This window comes from Paroedura picta, chromosome 2 (assembly GCF_049243985.1).
Source record: "Paroedura picta isolate Pp20150507F chromosome 2, Ppicta_v3.0, whole genome shotgun sequence".
NCBI lineage: Eukaryota > Metazoa > Chordata > Lepidosauria > Squamata > Gekkonidae > Paroedura > Paroedura picta.
This window is the reverse complement of record NC_135370.1, coordinates 178,024,029-178,036,864: the sequence shown is the minus strand read 5'-3', so window position 1 is coordinate 178,036,864 and position 12,836 is coordinate 178,024,029. Positions and strand designations below refer to the sequence as shown.

General features: G+C 49.1%; 1 protein-coding gene across 1 annotated transcript in view; it reads right to left on the bottom strand.

The window, feature by feature from the left end:
- DHRS7 (dehydrogenase/reductase 7) overlaps positions 1–12,836 on the bottom strand; it is a 49,311-nt gene that overhangs the window by 5,642 nt on the left and 30,833 nt on the right. Inside the window, exons 3-6 of the mRNA XM_077323948.1 lie at positions 10,256–10,362; positions 7,189–7,428; positions 6,786–6,908; positions 656–871 (exon numbers count right to left, since the gene is read on the bottom strand). Of these exons, the coding sequence (XP_077180063.1) occupies positions 656–871; positions 6,786–6,908; positions 7,189–7,428; positions 10,256–10,362 (686 nt within the window). The remainder of the gene's footprint in view (positions 1–655; positions 872–6,785; positions 6,909–7,188; positions 7,429–10,255; positions 10,363–12,836) is intronic.

Here is a 12,836-nt window from a genome sequence, read left to right as displayed (position 1 = left end):
TGGCAGCGGCTTCCCGGTTGTCCTTTGTTTTGTTTTTTCCATCTCTATCAAACGGGGCCTGATAATTTCTCTGGAAAATCTCAAATCTATTTAGTGCATTGTTTTCATCTCACCCTTCCATCCTAGATACACATTTCTCCTCTCTCTTACTTTCACAGCCCTCTTGAGGTGACAAACAAGTAACCTGAGGTCACTCAGCAAGTCACACAGAAGAATAGGAATTTGAACGTAGGCCTATTCTGCACACAATAGATAATGCACTTTCAGTGCACTTTAGGAGTAGATTATCCTGTTCTGCACAGGAACATCCAGCTGCCAAAGCACACTGAAAGTGCATTATCCTTCCACGGACGCTGCCTCCTGGCTCTGGGATTCAGAAGATAAGTGCCCCTGAACGTGGAGGTTCCCCTCCATCCCATTGCTAGACATCTCCCACACAAACCTATCCAATCCCCCTTTCAAGTGGCCATCACCACATCCTCCGGTGGCGAAATCCACCTTTGAATCACTCTCTTGAGGAGCGGGGTATAAATAAATGTCAAAATGCGGGTGAGGCCATGCACCGGCTATCCTTCTGGCCGTTAATACAGATCGCTCCATCTGGCGTAACGCCCGAGGTCGATTGCATGCGAATGAGGTTGACAGCTGAACGTACCTCTCCGCTCTTGAAGTTCTGGATCCGCCTCTTGCCCATGCGGTTCAGCAGCCACCAGGCCCAGGTGGGCGCGTACTGCCAGAGGTAACAGACCGTCAGGTACGGCTGGTCGCTCACCCAGGCTTCTTTCAGGTCGTTCACCATGCTGACCAGCGTTAGCTGGACGCAGCGTTCGGTTGTCATCTTATGCGACTGGTCCCCGACGTTCACGTTGGTCTAAAACGGGGAAGAAAGGAGCCGCGTCAAGCAATTCCTGTGCTACCTGCTTTCAGCAAGACTGTTGTTTTGTGCACATTTCAAAAATTATCCTCTAGAGGTGCCGTAAACAAACCCCCTTTCTTTTGGCTTTACAGTTGCACATCTGTGAGCGGAAGTTTCTGGGTAAGGTTAACAAGCTCAGGTTGGGAAATTCCTGGATATTTGGATCTGGGGAGGGGAGAATGGTTGGCAGAGGTGTGATGTCGTAGAGTCCACCCACCCCAAGCAGCCATTCCCCTCCTCAAACCCCAACTTTCTTGGGCTCCACTCCCAAAATCTCCCGGTATTTCCCAACCTGGAGCTTGGCCATCTTAGTGTTATGGCCATGGAAATACAAAGTTGTTGTTGTTGGTGGTGGGGTGTTTGTAGGGTGGGGAGACTTTTCTAATCTTTCACAATTCCCTGTGCCTTCTGGAAAGGGCCCACCCCAAACTCCAAAACCTACAGAAGCACATCTTGTCTTCCCTTTTACTTAGAATCCTAGAGTTGGAATCATCTAATCCAGGGGTAGTCAAACTGCGGCCCTCCAGATGTCCATGGACTACAATTCCCTGGAGCCCCTGCCAGCGAATGCTGGCAGGGGCTCCTGGGAATTGTAGTCCATGGACATCTGGAGGGCCACAGTTTGACAACCCCTGATCTAATCCAACCTCCTGCACAATTCAAGAACTTGCAACTACCTGCCCACCCATAGTGACTCCAATTTCATGCCCAGGTGATGCCCACCATCACCAAAAATCTCCAGAATCCAGCCTGGCCTGGAGGAAATTTGCCTACCATCCCACAGTAGTGGTCAGCAGTTCCCTGGGTGTGCAAGAAAGGGCCACAAGAGCCAAACACTGGCACATCCCTTCCTGCCCACCCACTCACCATCTGCCCAGGTTCATAAAATCAGCATTTCTGTCGGATGGCTCTCCAGGCTCTGCTTAAACATTTCCAAAGATGGAGAATCTACCATCTCTTGAGGAGGCCAGTTCCACTGAGAAACCGCTGTAACTGTCAGGAACTTCTTCCAGATATTTAGCCGAAAATTCTTTTGAATTAATTTCATCCCATTGGTTCTGGTCTGTCCCTCCGGGGCAAGAGAGAACAACTCTGCTCCATTCTCTACAGGGCAGCCTTTTAAATACTTGAAGATGGTTATCAGATCCCCTCTCAGTCGCCTCCTCTCCAGGCTAAACAGACCAAGCTCCCCCAACCTTTCCTCATACATCCTGGCCTCCAGACCCCTCACCATCTTTGTTGCCCTCCTCTGGACACATTCCAGTTTCTCTACATCTTTCTTCAGTTGTGGTACCCAAGTGAGGTCTTAACAGAGCAGAGTAAAGCGGTAACATCACCTCACGTGATCTTGACAATATGCTTCTTTTAATACAGCCCAAAATCCCATTTGCCTTTTTAGCCACTGAGTCACACTGCTGACTCATGTTCAATGTATAGTCTACTAAGACCCTGAGATCCTTTTCACATGGATCTCTACAAAGAAAAGTCTAACCCATCCTATAGTGATGCATATGATTTTTCCTACCTAAATGAAGAACTTTACATTTGTCACTATTGAAATTTATTTTATTCATTTTAGCCCAGGTTTCTAGCCTGTCAAGATCATCCTGTATCCTCATTCTGTCTTGTGGTGTGTTTGCTACAACTCCGAATTTAGTGTCAACTGCAGATTGTGGCTGAAAAGCTACACTGGCTTTGTGCTGTTAAAAGCAGAAGCCAGACATCTATTGCTAGTTATGGTTCTTAGGATTTTTAACTTATGAGCTTTTCTTGTTTTTAATCTTGTGGCCTACCGCTAGAAAATCTCTAGAGGAGGGGTGGCCAGACTGTGGCTCTCCAGATGACCATGAGCTACAATTCCCACGAGCCCCTGCAAGCACGCTGGCAGGGGCTCATGGGGATTGTAGTTCATGGACATCTGGAGAGTCACACTCTGGCCACTCCTCTAGTGAGACACCCTATATGGAGATTTAACAATCCAGCCTGTTTACTGTTGTTGTCCTCTACAATTTCTGAAATAAGTGCAAATGACTAGTAGGAACGAAGCAGTCCCACCCGATCCGTGACAAAATGCAACTGTCCCCATACAGATTGCAACACAATCCTTCTCAGACATGTTGCTTTTGGACCATGCAGAGATATTTCAGCAAGAAAAGTCAGTTGTTTCAACGCCAGGCTTTCTGGCCCATCTTTCAAACAGAAAACAGTCTCGCAGACGGAGACACACAATCTCTTAACAAAAATCTGACCAGAAGTCAGATGACAGCACAAATTAGGTTTCGCCAGGGTGCATTTGCTAGGGGATTGCGGATTAGTCAACCCGGCAGAGAGAATCTCGTGCAAACAAAGCAGGCCCTTGTAAACGCTTCTTGCGCGTCCAAACATACCATGACTCAGGGTTTGGACACAGTGGCAGAGAGATCCCGACAGCCAAAAGCTTCCATATGTCAAAACACCTCCACAGAAGGAAATTCAGCCTAGCTTCCTACTCCGCAGGACAGCACCCCACTGTTAGGAGGATTTTCAGGGTGGACCACGGAAGCTTGCAAGGCGAACAGGGGGTTCTGAATTCGAACTCTGATCCATCCAGGTCAGTAATGTCTCCTTGGACTGTCACACCACTTACTAAATGAATTTTTTAAAACAGAGATTTTTTAAAAATGCAAATAAACCAGGGAAGATGTTTTAAGCAAAAGCGGAAAAGTAGAATGCCCGGAATTAGAAAAGGTCAACAAATTGTCTATGCGGATAAAGAAATGAACTGGAGCCCTCCCCAAACTACAAATTACCATACAGTTCCCCTGGACGAGTTTTTGATGATGGACTCTATGGAATACCAGAGCTGGAAGTCCTAAAGTGACACTACAGAGCTCCCTCCTCAGGGAAACCTGCCCCAAATCACCAGGAATCTGCCAAGTTAGTTTTTATTAGTATTAACCTCTCACCAACTAGAGATACCAGGGATTGAACCTGGGACGTTCTGGCAGGGGCTTATGGTAACTGTAGTCCATGGACATCCGGAGAGCCACAGTTTGGCCACTCCTGTACGAAACATACACAGCTGCAGGCACTAAAGACGGCTGCTCACAGTTAAGGCCACACCAGAGCTGCCACTAAGCCACCACCAAATTTAAAGGGCAGGGGGCAAAAAAGCCATTTTGCAGCTTGTTGTTGTTGTTGTTGTTGTTGTTGTTATGCGATTTATTACCCGCCACTCCCTTGCGGCTTGTATGGAAAGGGGTCAACCAAGAGGAAAGGGGTCGTTCCCTCTCCATTTTCTCCACCACCTTCGGCAGTAGGGGTGGGAGTCGGATATTTTTCTGCCATGTTGGAGGGTTTTGATGTCTTTTAATGGGAGTTTTAATGGGGTTTTAAGACTATTGTTACCTGCCACGAGCCTGCTAGGGAGTGGCGGGAAATAAATCAAATAACAACAACAACAACAATTTAATTTCTCAAGTTTGCCAGAGCCCTGTCATTGGCAAAATTTCCGGTACAAAAAAAGAGAGACGAAGGCGGTAGGGGGGAAAGGGCTGCTTCCTAGTTGTGGGGGCAAAGATGCCGTCGCTGCTGGAATCTAGCAAAATGCTCCAACTGGAAGAAGACTGACCTCTGAACATGATCATGCTCTCCCCTTGTCACCCATCTGCCCCGCCCATCTGCCGGGTAACGTTATCCAATCTAGCCTCCGCTTCCAACAGGAGGGATGGTAAACGACATTTTTTAAAAGTAAAACCCCTGTTTGATTATTCCTCGAGGAGCAAATTCATTCTGAACTTGGAATCGACACAGTTCCCGACTTGAGGCTCAGAGGATGGTCGTTTGAGGCCACGCTCCCATCCTGTCCCGCCTTGTGACTCAGAGCCGTTAATGCATGGCTTTAATTCAGGCAAAGAGGTTTTATGATCCTTGTGACTGTTTTAAAACAAGCCCCTCTCTTTCCCCCCCACCCCCGCAAGTTGGCCTCATGGTCTTAACCCACTGACCCCTCACCCAGTGCAACCCCTTCTTTACTAAGGTGGCCAAACCAGGCCAAAACCCTGACGAATGAGGGGTGGGGAAGGTGGGGTTTGGAGAGAGTGCTCAGAAATGATTCAATGAATTAAGCCTCTGAAGTTGCCATTTTCTCCCGAGGAGATCAGCTCTGGAGCCCAGGGTTGCCAGCTCTTGGTGGGGACGTTCCTGGAGGCCTTAGGGGTAGAGCCAGGAGTGGGCAAGATTGAGGGCAGGACGGGACCTGAGGGTTGCATGACCCTCCAAAGCAGCCATCTTCTCCCAGGGACTTGACTTTTTAAGTCTGGAGATGACTAGTAATCTCAGAAGATCCCCAGGTCCCACCCTCATATGTCCACCCTCCAAAGTACCCATCTTCTCCCAGGGAACTGATATAATTCCAGACGATCTCCAGGTCTCACCCTCCAAAGCCCACCCTTCAAAGCAGCTTTCTCCACCTGGGGACTGGCATGCCAACTGCACCCTGAAAATCAGCTGCAATACCAGAAGAACTCCAAGCCTTCCCCAGAAGTTGGCATGCCCAGCTCCTAGGAGGACCCCCCACGTTCCTTTTGTTTGCTCTGCTTTACAAGCTTTGTTTCGTTTAGAGCTGGAGGGACATCAGGCCAACTGCTGCGTGTCTTATCCATACACGGAGAATGCCATGTTTCCTCTGAGTCATGTGGTGCAACTCAAAACCGACTGCTCACCTAAACCTCTCCAGTACAATGCCTTTGCAGAGTCGGGTTTCCATTTCAAGACTACAGAGCTTTTATACGAATCAAATTGGGGAATCCAGTGGTAGATCACGATGGCAACTTGCACCCTTGGCCAACCCCATCCATGGCCAGCCCTCTGCTATCTCAGATTTTGGGCCATACGGAACATGGGAACACAATCCACTAGCTAACTCTCTTAATGAGATAAGAGAATCCATGTTGGATCATGCCAGTGGCCCGTCCAGTCCAACATTCTGTGTCGCACAGTGGCCAAAACCCAGGTGCCATCAGGAGGTCCACCAGCAGAGCCAGAGCTCCAGAAGGCCTCTCACTGTGGTCCTCCCAAGCACCAAGAAGACATAGCATCACTGCCCCAGACAGAAGAACATAGGAGAAGCTATGTTGGATAAAGCCAATGGTCCATCTAGTCCAACACTCTGTGTTACACAGTGGCCAAAACCTAGGGACCCTCAGGAAGTCTACCAGTGGGGCCAGAACTCCAGAAGCCCTTCCATTGTTCCCCCTAAGTATCAAGAATACAGAGCAACACTGAGAAGCCATGATGGATCAGTCCGGTCACCCATCCAGTCCAACCCTCTGCGTCACACAGCGGCCAAAACCTAAGTACCATCAGGAGATCCACCAGTGGGGCCAGAATTCCAGAAGCCCTCCCACTGTTGCCCCCCCCCTTCCAGGCACCAGGAATACAGAGCATCCCTGCCCCAGACAGAGTGTTCCTGCTAGGGGTGGCAGGAGACAGTAGATGAGCGATTGGGATGTGAGTGTCCTGCATAGTGCAGAGGGTTGGACTAGATGACCCAGGAGGTCCCTTCCAACTCCAGGATTCTATGGTTCTATGATTCTATGATAGACCTTAAGTGGTAGATAGCTGCTGATGGGCCTCTGCTCCATGTTTCCCCAGTCCCCTCTTGGAGCTGTCCATGCTTGTAGCCACCACTACATTCTGGAGCAGCGAATCTTCATCACACTCTGGGTGAAGTCCTTCGTTGGGCATCTTTAGCCCACTGACCCTCTCCAATGAAGATCAGCTCAGCTAACGGCAATCCCTTCCCCTCTGCAGAGGGAGGAGACATTGTTCTTGGAGCAGAGCGGGACGATGCGGACAATTTTTTTAAAAGCATTCCAACCCGCCGTACCTTCGAAACCTCTTCAGTAAACACGTTCTGTATGATCTGTGACTGGACCGGCCCAGGGCAGATGTTGATGATGCTTATTTCGGGATACTCGGTCAGCTCAGGCCGGAGGGAGTTGAAGAAACCCTAGGAGACAAGCAAGGGGTTAACAAACCACATCTGTATACAGCTGTTCCTTCTCCAAGGCTTATCTGTTCCACTTAATATATTTCTGGTAAGGCCTTGGAGGAGGAGCTGGTCTCATGGCTTAAGTGCCACTCAGCGGATGTCCCGCCCCCGAGTGCCTTTTAGAATCCCTTACGGCTACACCAAACTGGAGGATGCCTCCCCATTCTTTGGAAGTTTCTTGCTGTGAGCCATGGAATCAGAAGACGGGGGAACAAAAAATAACCCCCCCAAAACTCACCATGAGGGCATGTTTGCTGGCGCAATACCCAGTGGCCAAGGGAGCTCCCATGATCCCCATGACACTGCTGATGGTGACCACCTTCCCCTGTTTCCTCTCGATCATGTGACTCAGGACGGGCTTTGTTAAGGAGATGGTCCCCAGGTAGTTGAGTTCCATTATGGCGTTGTAGACGTCGATGCTGGTGTCCACGTAGAGCGAACGCTGGGATCGGCCACCATTGTTCACCAGGATGTCGATCTGGGGGGGGGAGACGGGGAACGAGTTAAGATTCTGGGGGCCTTATTTAACCACAGAGTCAACAGCTCAATCGAGAATGAATGACGAAGGATGCAGGTGCACGGTGCTGCCAGAGAGGGCACCAGAGGCAAACATGGCTCAGCACGGAAACCAAGATGGCTCTTGTTTAGAAGAACATGAAATCTTTGGGAGTGTTAGGCAGGGTGCTCGAATGACTAGGATGCAAAGGGGGGAGCAGATGGAAGATTTGCATGGGATGAAAAGGGCTTCTTGGGAATACTTTACAGACAGTTGTGGGAATCCCTGTGAAAATCATGCAAAGATGTATACCAGAGAATGCACCTGCGTGTTTTCATTACTTTCTGTGAGACCTGGTATGCTGTACTTCCTAAGAAAAGAACCTGCAACAACCGTTATTGGAGTTAAAAGATCTCTGTGGATTAAGAACATCAGATGAAGTTGGATCACAGAGTAGTTCAGTAGTGGAACAGGCTGCCTAAGGAGGTGGTGAGCTCCCCCTCACTGGAAGTCTTCAAGCAAAGGTTGGATGCACACTTTTCTTGGATGCTTTAGGATGCTTTGGGCTGATCCTGCGTTGAGCAGGGGGGTTGGACTAGATGGCCTGTATGGCCCCTTCCCACTCTGTGATTCTGTGATTCTATGATTCTATGGATGCTGGATCAGACCAGGGGTCCATCCAGTCCGGCATCCTGTCTCCTCTGAAGGCCTACAACAGGGGATGGAGGCCAAGGCCTGCCCATGATATTGCCCCCTAACACTGGGATTCAGACGTTGACGGCCTCTGATTACGGAGGTTCCCTTTAGCTAATAGCCACTAATAATTCTCTCCCCCATAAATCTAATTCCTTTTAGAAACTGCTGCCTATTGTGGCCATCACTACATCCTCCAGTGGCAGATTTTAATCACTTGCTAAGTAAAGCAGAATTTTCTTTCATCCAAAATCTACACTGCCCATGAGTTTCATTACATGCCCCCAAGTTCTAGTGTTTTGGGAGAAAATGTTATAAGCCAACCCTCATGAAAACATACCAATGTTTCAGGTCATGCCTGAACTGGACTGAGTCAGAAGGCACAGAGAAGAAAAGGAGGACAAAGCAAGGAGGTTTGCATCTGCAATCTATACAAAAACTGGGAATGCAGCAGTTGCAATAAAAAGCCAAACTGCTGGACTTATCAACTGAGCAGATAAGTAAACCTGTCCCTTAGGCTTACAATAAAGTAACAATATCAATATTTTGCTATATATTAAGCTATACCAATTAAGCTATACCAATTGGAAAAACTTAGAATCATGGAACAACAGTTGGAAGGGACCTCCTGGGTCATCTAGTCCAACCCCCTGCACCATGCAGGACATTCACAACCCTCTCACTCCTCCACTGTCACCTGCCACCCCCTTGAACCTTCACAGAATCAGCCTCTCCGTCAGATGGCTCTCCAGCCTCTGTTAAAAAATCTCCAAAGATGGAGAACCCACCACCTCCCGAGGAAGCCTGTTCCACTGAGGAACCGCTCTGACTGTCAGGAACTTCTTCCGGAAGTTTAGATGGAATTTAGAATCATAGAGTTGGAAGGGACCTCCTGGGTCATCTAGTCCAACCTCACTATTAGATCAGTATAAATAATTCCAAATAGGAATGTCTAACGCCTTAATTACGCAAAAGAATTCCTCATATATACTCTGGCCAATGGCTTGTCCCTGTAGACAGCTCCCACTTGTTATCTACCGCAAACATCTAGAACAATCTAGTTTCAAATATTTTTGCAACTAGGGCAGGCAAAGAATCAGGCAGGAGAGAGGGGGGGGCGAAACAGGAGTAAAGGTTATCTCTTATCTGTTGGTGACAGGGGGAAGGTTGGGCAGGAAAGCAGTGTAATGTGGAGGGGAAAAGCCACACACAAAAAGGGAAGAATAACCTGCAAATTGCTCAACACTCCAAGGAGCTATTTCTGCACCCAGGAAAAACAAACCACTTTTACCCTTTGCTGGCTTCAAGCTTCAAAAAGGACTGTCAAGGGGGGTTTGAGCTATACAGGTGAAGAAGTATAACCCAGATGTTTCTCTCGGCAGGAACCGGGCCACGAATTGTTGGTTAAGCATGGGAGAACGGAGAATATTTGGGGACCTCAAATGGCCCAATGCTAAAAAAACTGCACTCTCCCAGTCCTCCCTCCAGATGTCCATAGACTACAATTCCCATGAGCTCCTGGGAATTGTAGTCCATGGACATCTGGAGGGCCACAGTTTGACTACCCCTGGTCTAAAGGATTACCCGAACGTAGAACATCAAAACCCTCTCTGCTCATGGGGTGCAATGAATACACTCAGAAGCCCCAATACTGCGGCTACTTCTGCCCAACGATACCAAGTGCAACAAATGTAAACAGAAAATCACCCCAGGAGGCCAAAGAAGTATTCACAAGTTAGTCTTGATTCATAAAAAATGCTAACAGTGTCAGTTCTACATGTTCACGAAGGAGAACAAATGAAAACCAGTGATGAGCATAATCTTTGTTACAATTTTTTGTTGTTGTTTAGTTTACAAATAGGTAGCTTCACTGGCCAAAACGCCTCGTTACTAGTTGATGAACATTCCATGGAGACATCGATGTTATTTTGGAGACTACGGAAATATTTGGAACAACAAGGAAGTTAGACAGAGGGGCAGAGTTTGCACTTACTTTGTTTATTCCGTTGTCAATCCTGTTGAATTCAGATCCTGCCCCACTCCCAAGCACGGCCAGCAAAGGACTGACCTACCTGAGTTATAGTACCGAAAAAGAGGACGGCCAGGGAAGACTCACCCTTCCGAAATGCTTAAGGATAGCGTTTGTCGCAGGTTCATGGGTAGCTCTCTGGGTCAGATCGAGCGGCACGATAAGGATGTCCTTGTCACTGAGTCGACTGATTTCTGTATTTATAAATAAAAATTGAGGGGAAACAGATTACTTTTGGAAGCAATGGGAACGGTGCATATTTATTATGCCCGGATACAGAGAGGAGCTGTCAATAAATCGAATAATAAATCAATAAATATTCACTTGGTGCTGTGGTTAAGAGCAATGACCCATAAACTGGAGAAGTGGATTTGATTTCCCACTCCTCCTCTGTATGCAGTCAGCTGGGTGACCTTGGGCCGGTCCCAGTTCTCTCAGAGCTCTCTCAGCCTCACCTACCTCGCAGGGTGTCTGTTGATGGGGAAAAGAAGGGAAGGCGACCGTAAGCCACTTTTGAGTCTCATTTGAGTAGTAAAATGTAGGCTACAAAAAAAGCCCAGTTATTCTTATTGTCAGATGGCTCTTATTGGCATTAATCTTTGAGTGTGAGTCCCCAAGAAGAGTCCTGCCAGAGCTGATCACCCCTCCTAGCATCCTGATGTCCGTCTATTAACCTGCAGATTTCGCAGAAAGGAGGCCACCTCACCTTCCAGTCCTGCCACTAAGCCCCTTCTAATTTTGTTCCAGGGTGGGCCTTTGGACCAGCACAGAGACACACCACAGCACCCGCTGACCTCTTTCCTGGCGCCCATCATAGGATTTTATCGAAAGGGGGCAGGGCCAGCTGCAGCTTGTACCCAGCAGGACTTCTGATTGGCTTTGCAGATTAAAAGCCATCCTGTTAAAGGTTAGAACCTACAGCCAATTTTAATGTTTGCCTTAATTTGTCATCTGCCTTTTTATATACAGTTAGAGATTAGAGATGCCAGCCTCCAGGTGGGGCCTGGGGATCCCCTGGAATGACAGCTCCTCTCCAGACTGCAGAGATCAGTTCCCCCGGAGAAAAGGGCTGCTTGGGAGGGGGGACTCAGGGATGCCAGCCTCCAGGTGCGGCCTGGGGATCCCCTGGAATGACAGCTCCTCTCCAGACTGCAGAGATCAGTTCCCCTGGAGGAAAGGGCTGCTTGGGAGGGGGGACTCAGGGATGCCAGCCTCCAGGTGGGGCCTGGGGATCCCCTGGAATGACAGCTCCTCTCCAGACTGCAGAAATCAGTTCCCCCAGAGAAAAGGGCTGCTTGGGAGGGGGGACTCAGGGATGCCAGCCTCCAGGTGGGGCCTGGGGATCCCCAGGAATGACAGCTCCTCTCCAGACTGCAGAGATCAGTTCCCCTGGAGGAAAGGGCTGCTTGGGAGGGGGGACTCAGGGATGCCAGCCTCCAGGTGGGGCCTGGGGATCCCCTGGAATGACAGCTCCTCTCCAGACTGCAGAGATCAGTTCCCCTGGAGAAAAAGGCTGCTTGGGAGGGGGGACTCAGGGATGCAAGCCTCCAGGTGGGGCCTGGGGATCCCCTGGAATGACAGCTCCTCTCCAGACTGCAGAGATCAGTTCCCCTGGAGAAAAGGGCTGCTTGGGAGGGGGGACTCAGGGATGCCAGCCTCCAGGTGGGGCCTGGGGATCCCCTGGAATTATGGCTCATCTCCAGACTGCAGAGATCAGTTCCCCCGGAGAAAAGGGCTGCTTGGGAGGGGGGACTCAGGGATGCCAGCCTCCAGGTAGGGCCTGGGGATCCCCTGGAATTATGGCTCATCTCCAGACTGCAGAGATCAGTTCCCCTGGAGGAAAGGGCTGCTTGGAAGGGGGGACTCAGGGATGCCAGCCTCCAGGTAGGGCCTGGGGATCCCCTGGAATTATGGCTCATCTCCAGACTGCAGAGATCAGTTCCCCCGGAGAAAAGGACTGCTTGGGAGGGGGGACTCAGGGATGCCAGCCTCCAGGTAGGGCCTGGGGATCCCCTGGAATTATGGCTCATCTCCAGACTGCAGAGATCAGTTCCCGTGGAAAAAAGGGCTGCTTGGGAAGGGGGATTCTCTGGCATTGTGCCCTAACCACTCTAGGCTCCAGCCCCAAATCTTCAGAGGTTTTCCAGTCTGGACTTGACAACCCATCCACCTCAGGTGGGTGGAGGACCTGGGGACCTGGTGACCCTAAAATGACATGGTAAGAACAGCATAATACGTATGACTCAGAAGGCGAGTGAACAAGGCCCTAAATATAATAGAAACAGTAAAGCAATCACAAGATTGTAGAACAAGGCATAAGGGTATCATAGAGCCTACAACAGACAACGGAATAAAAGCTGAATTAGAGAACCGTGCCATAAACAGGCCGGGTGCCTGCAGGGGATGGGGAAAAACAACATTCAGCCATCTAAAATAGCACTTCTAGAACAGCCCTGCAGGCTGTTTTTTTTTGGGGGGGGAGGGGAAGTTAGCCCTCTAAAAAGATTAAATAAAAGACAGAATCCAAAAAAACATTGAATCAAAGAAAACCTATTAACTATGGCTCAATATACACCAGGCTTTCTCAACAGGGTTTCCTGAGGGCCCTGAATGAGTGGGAATTAATCTTTTATATCATAGAATCCTAGAGTTGGAAGGGACCTCCTGG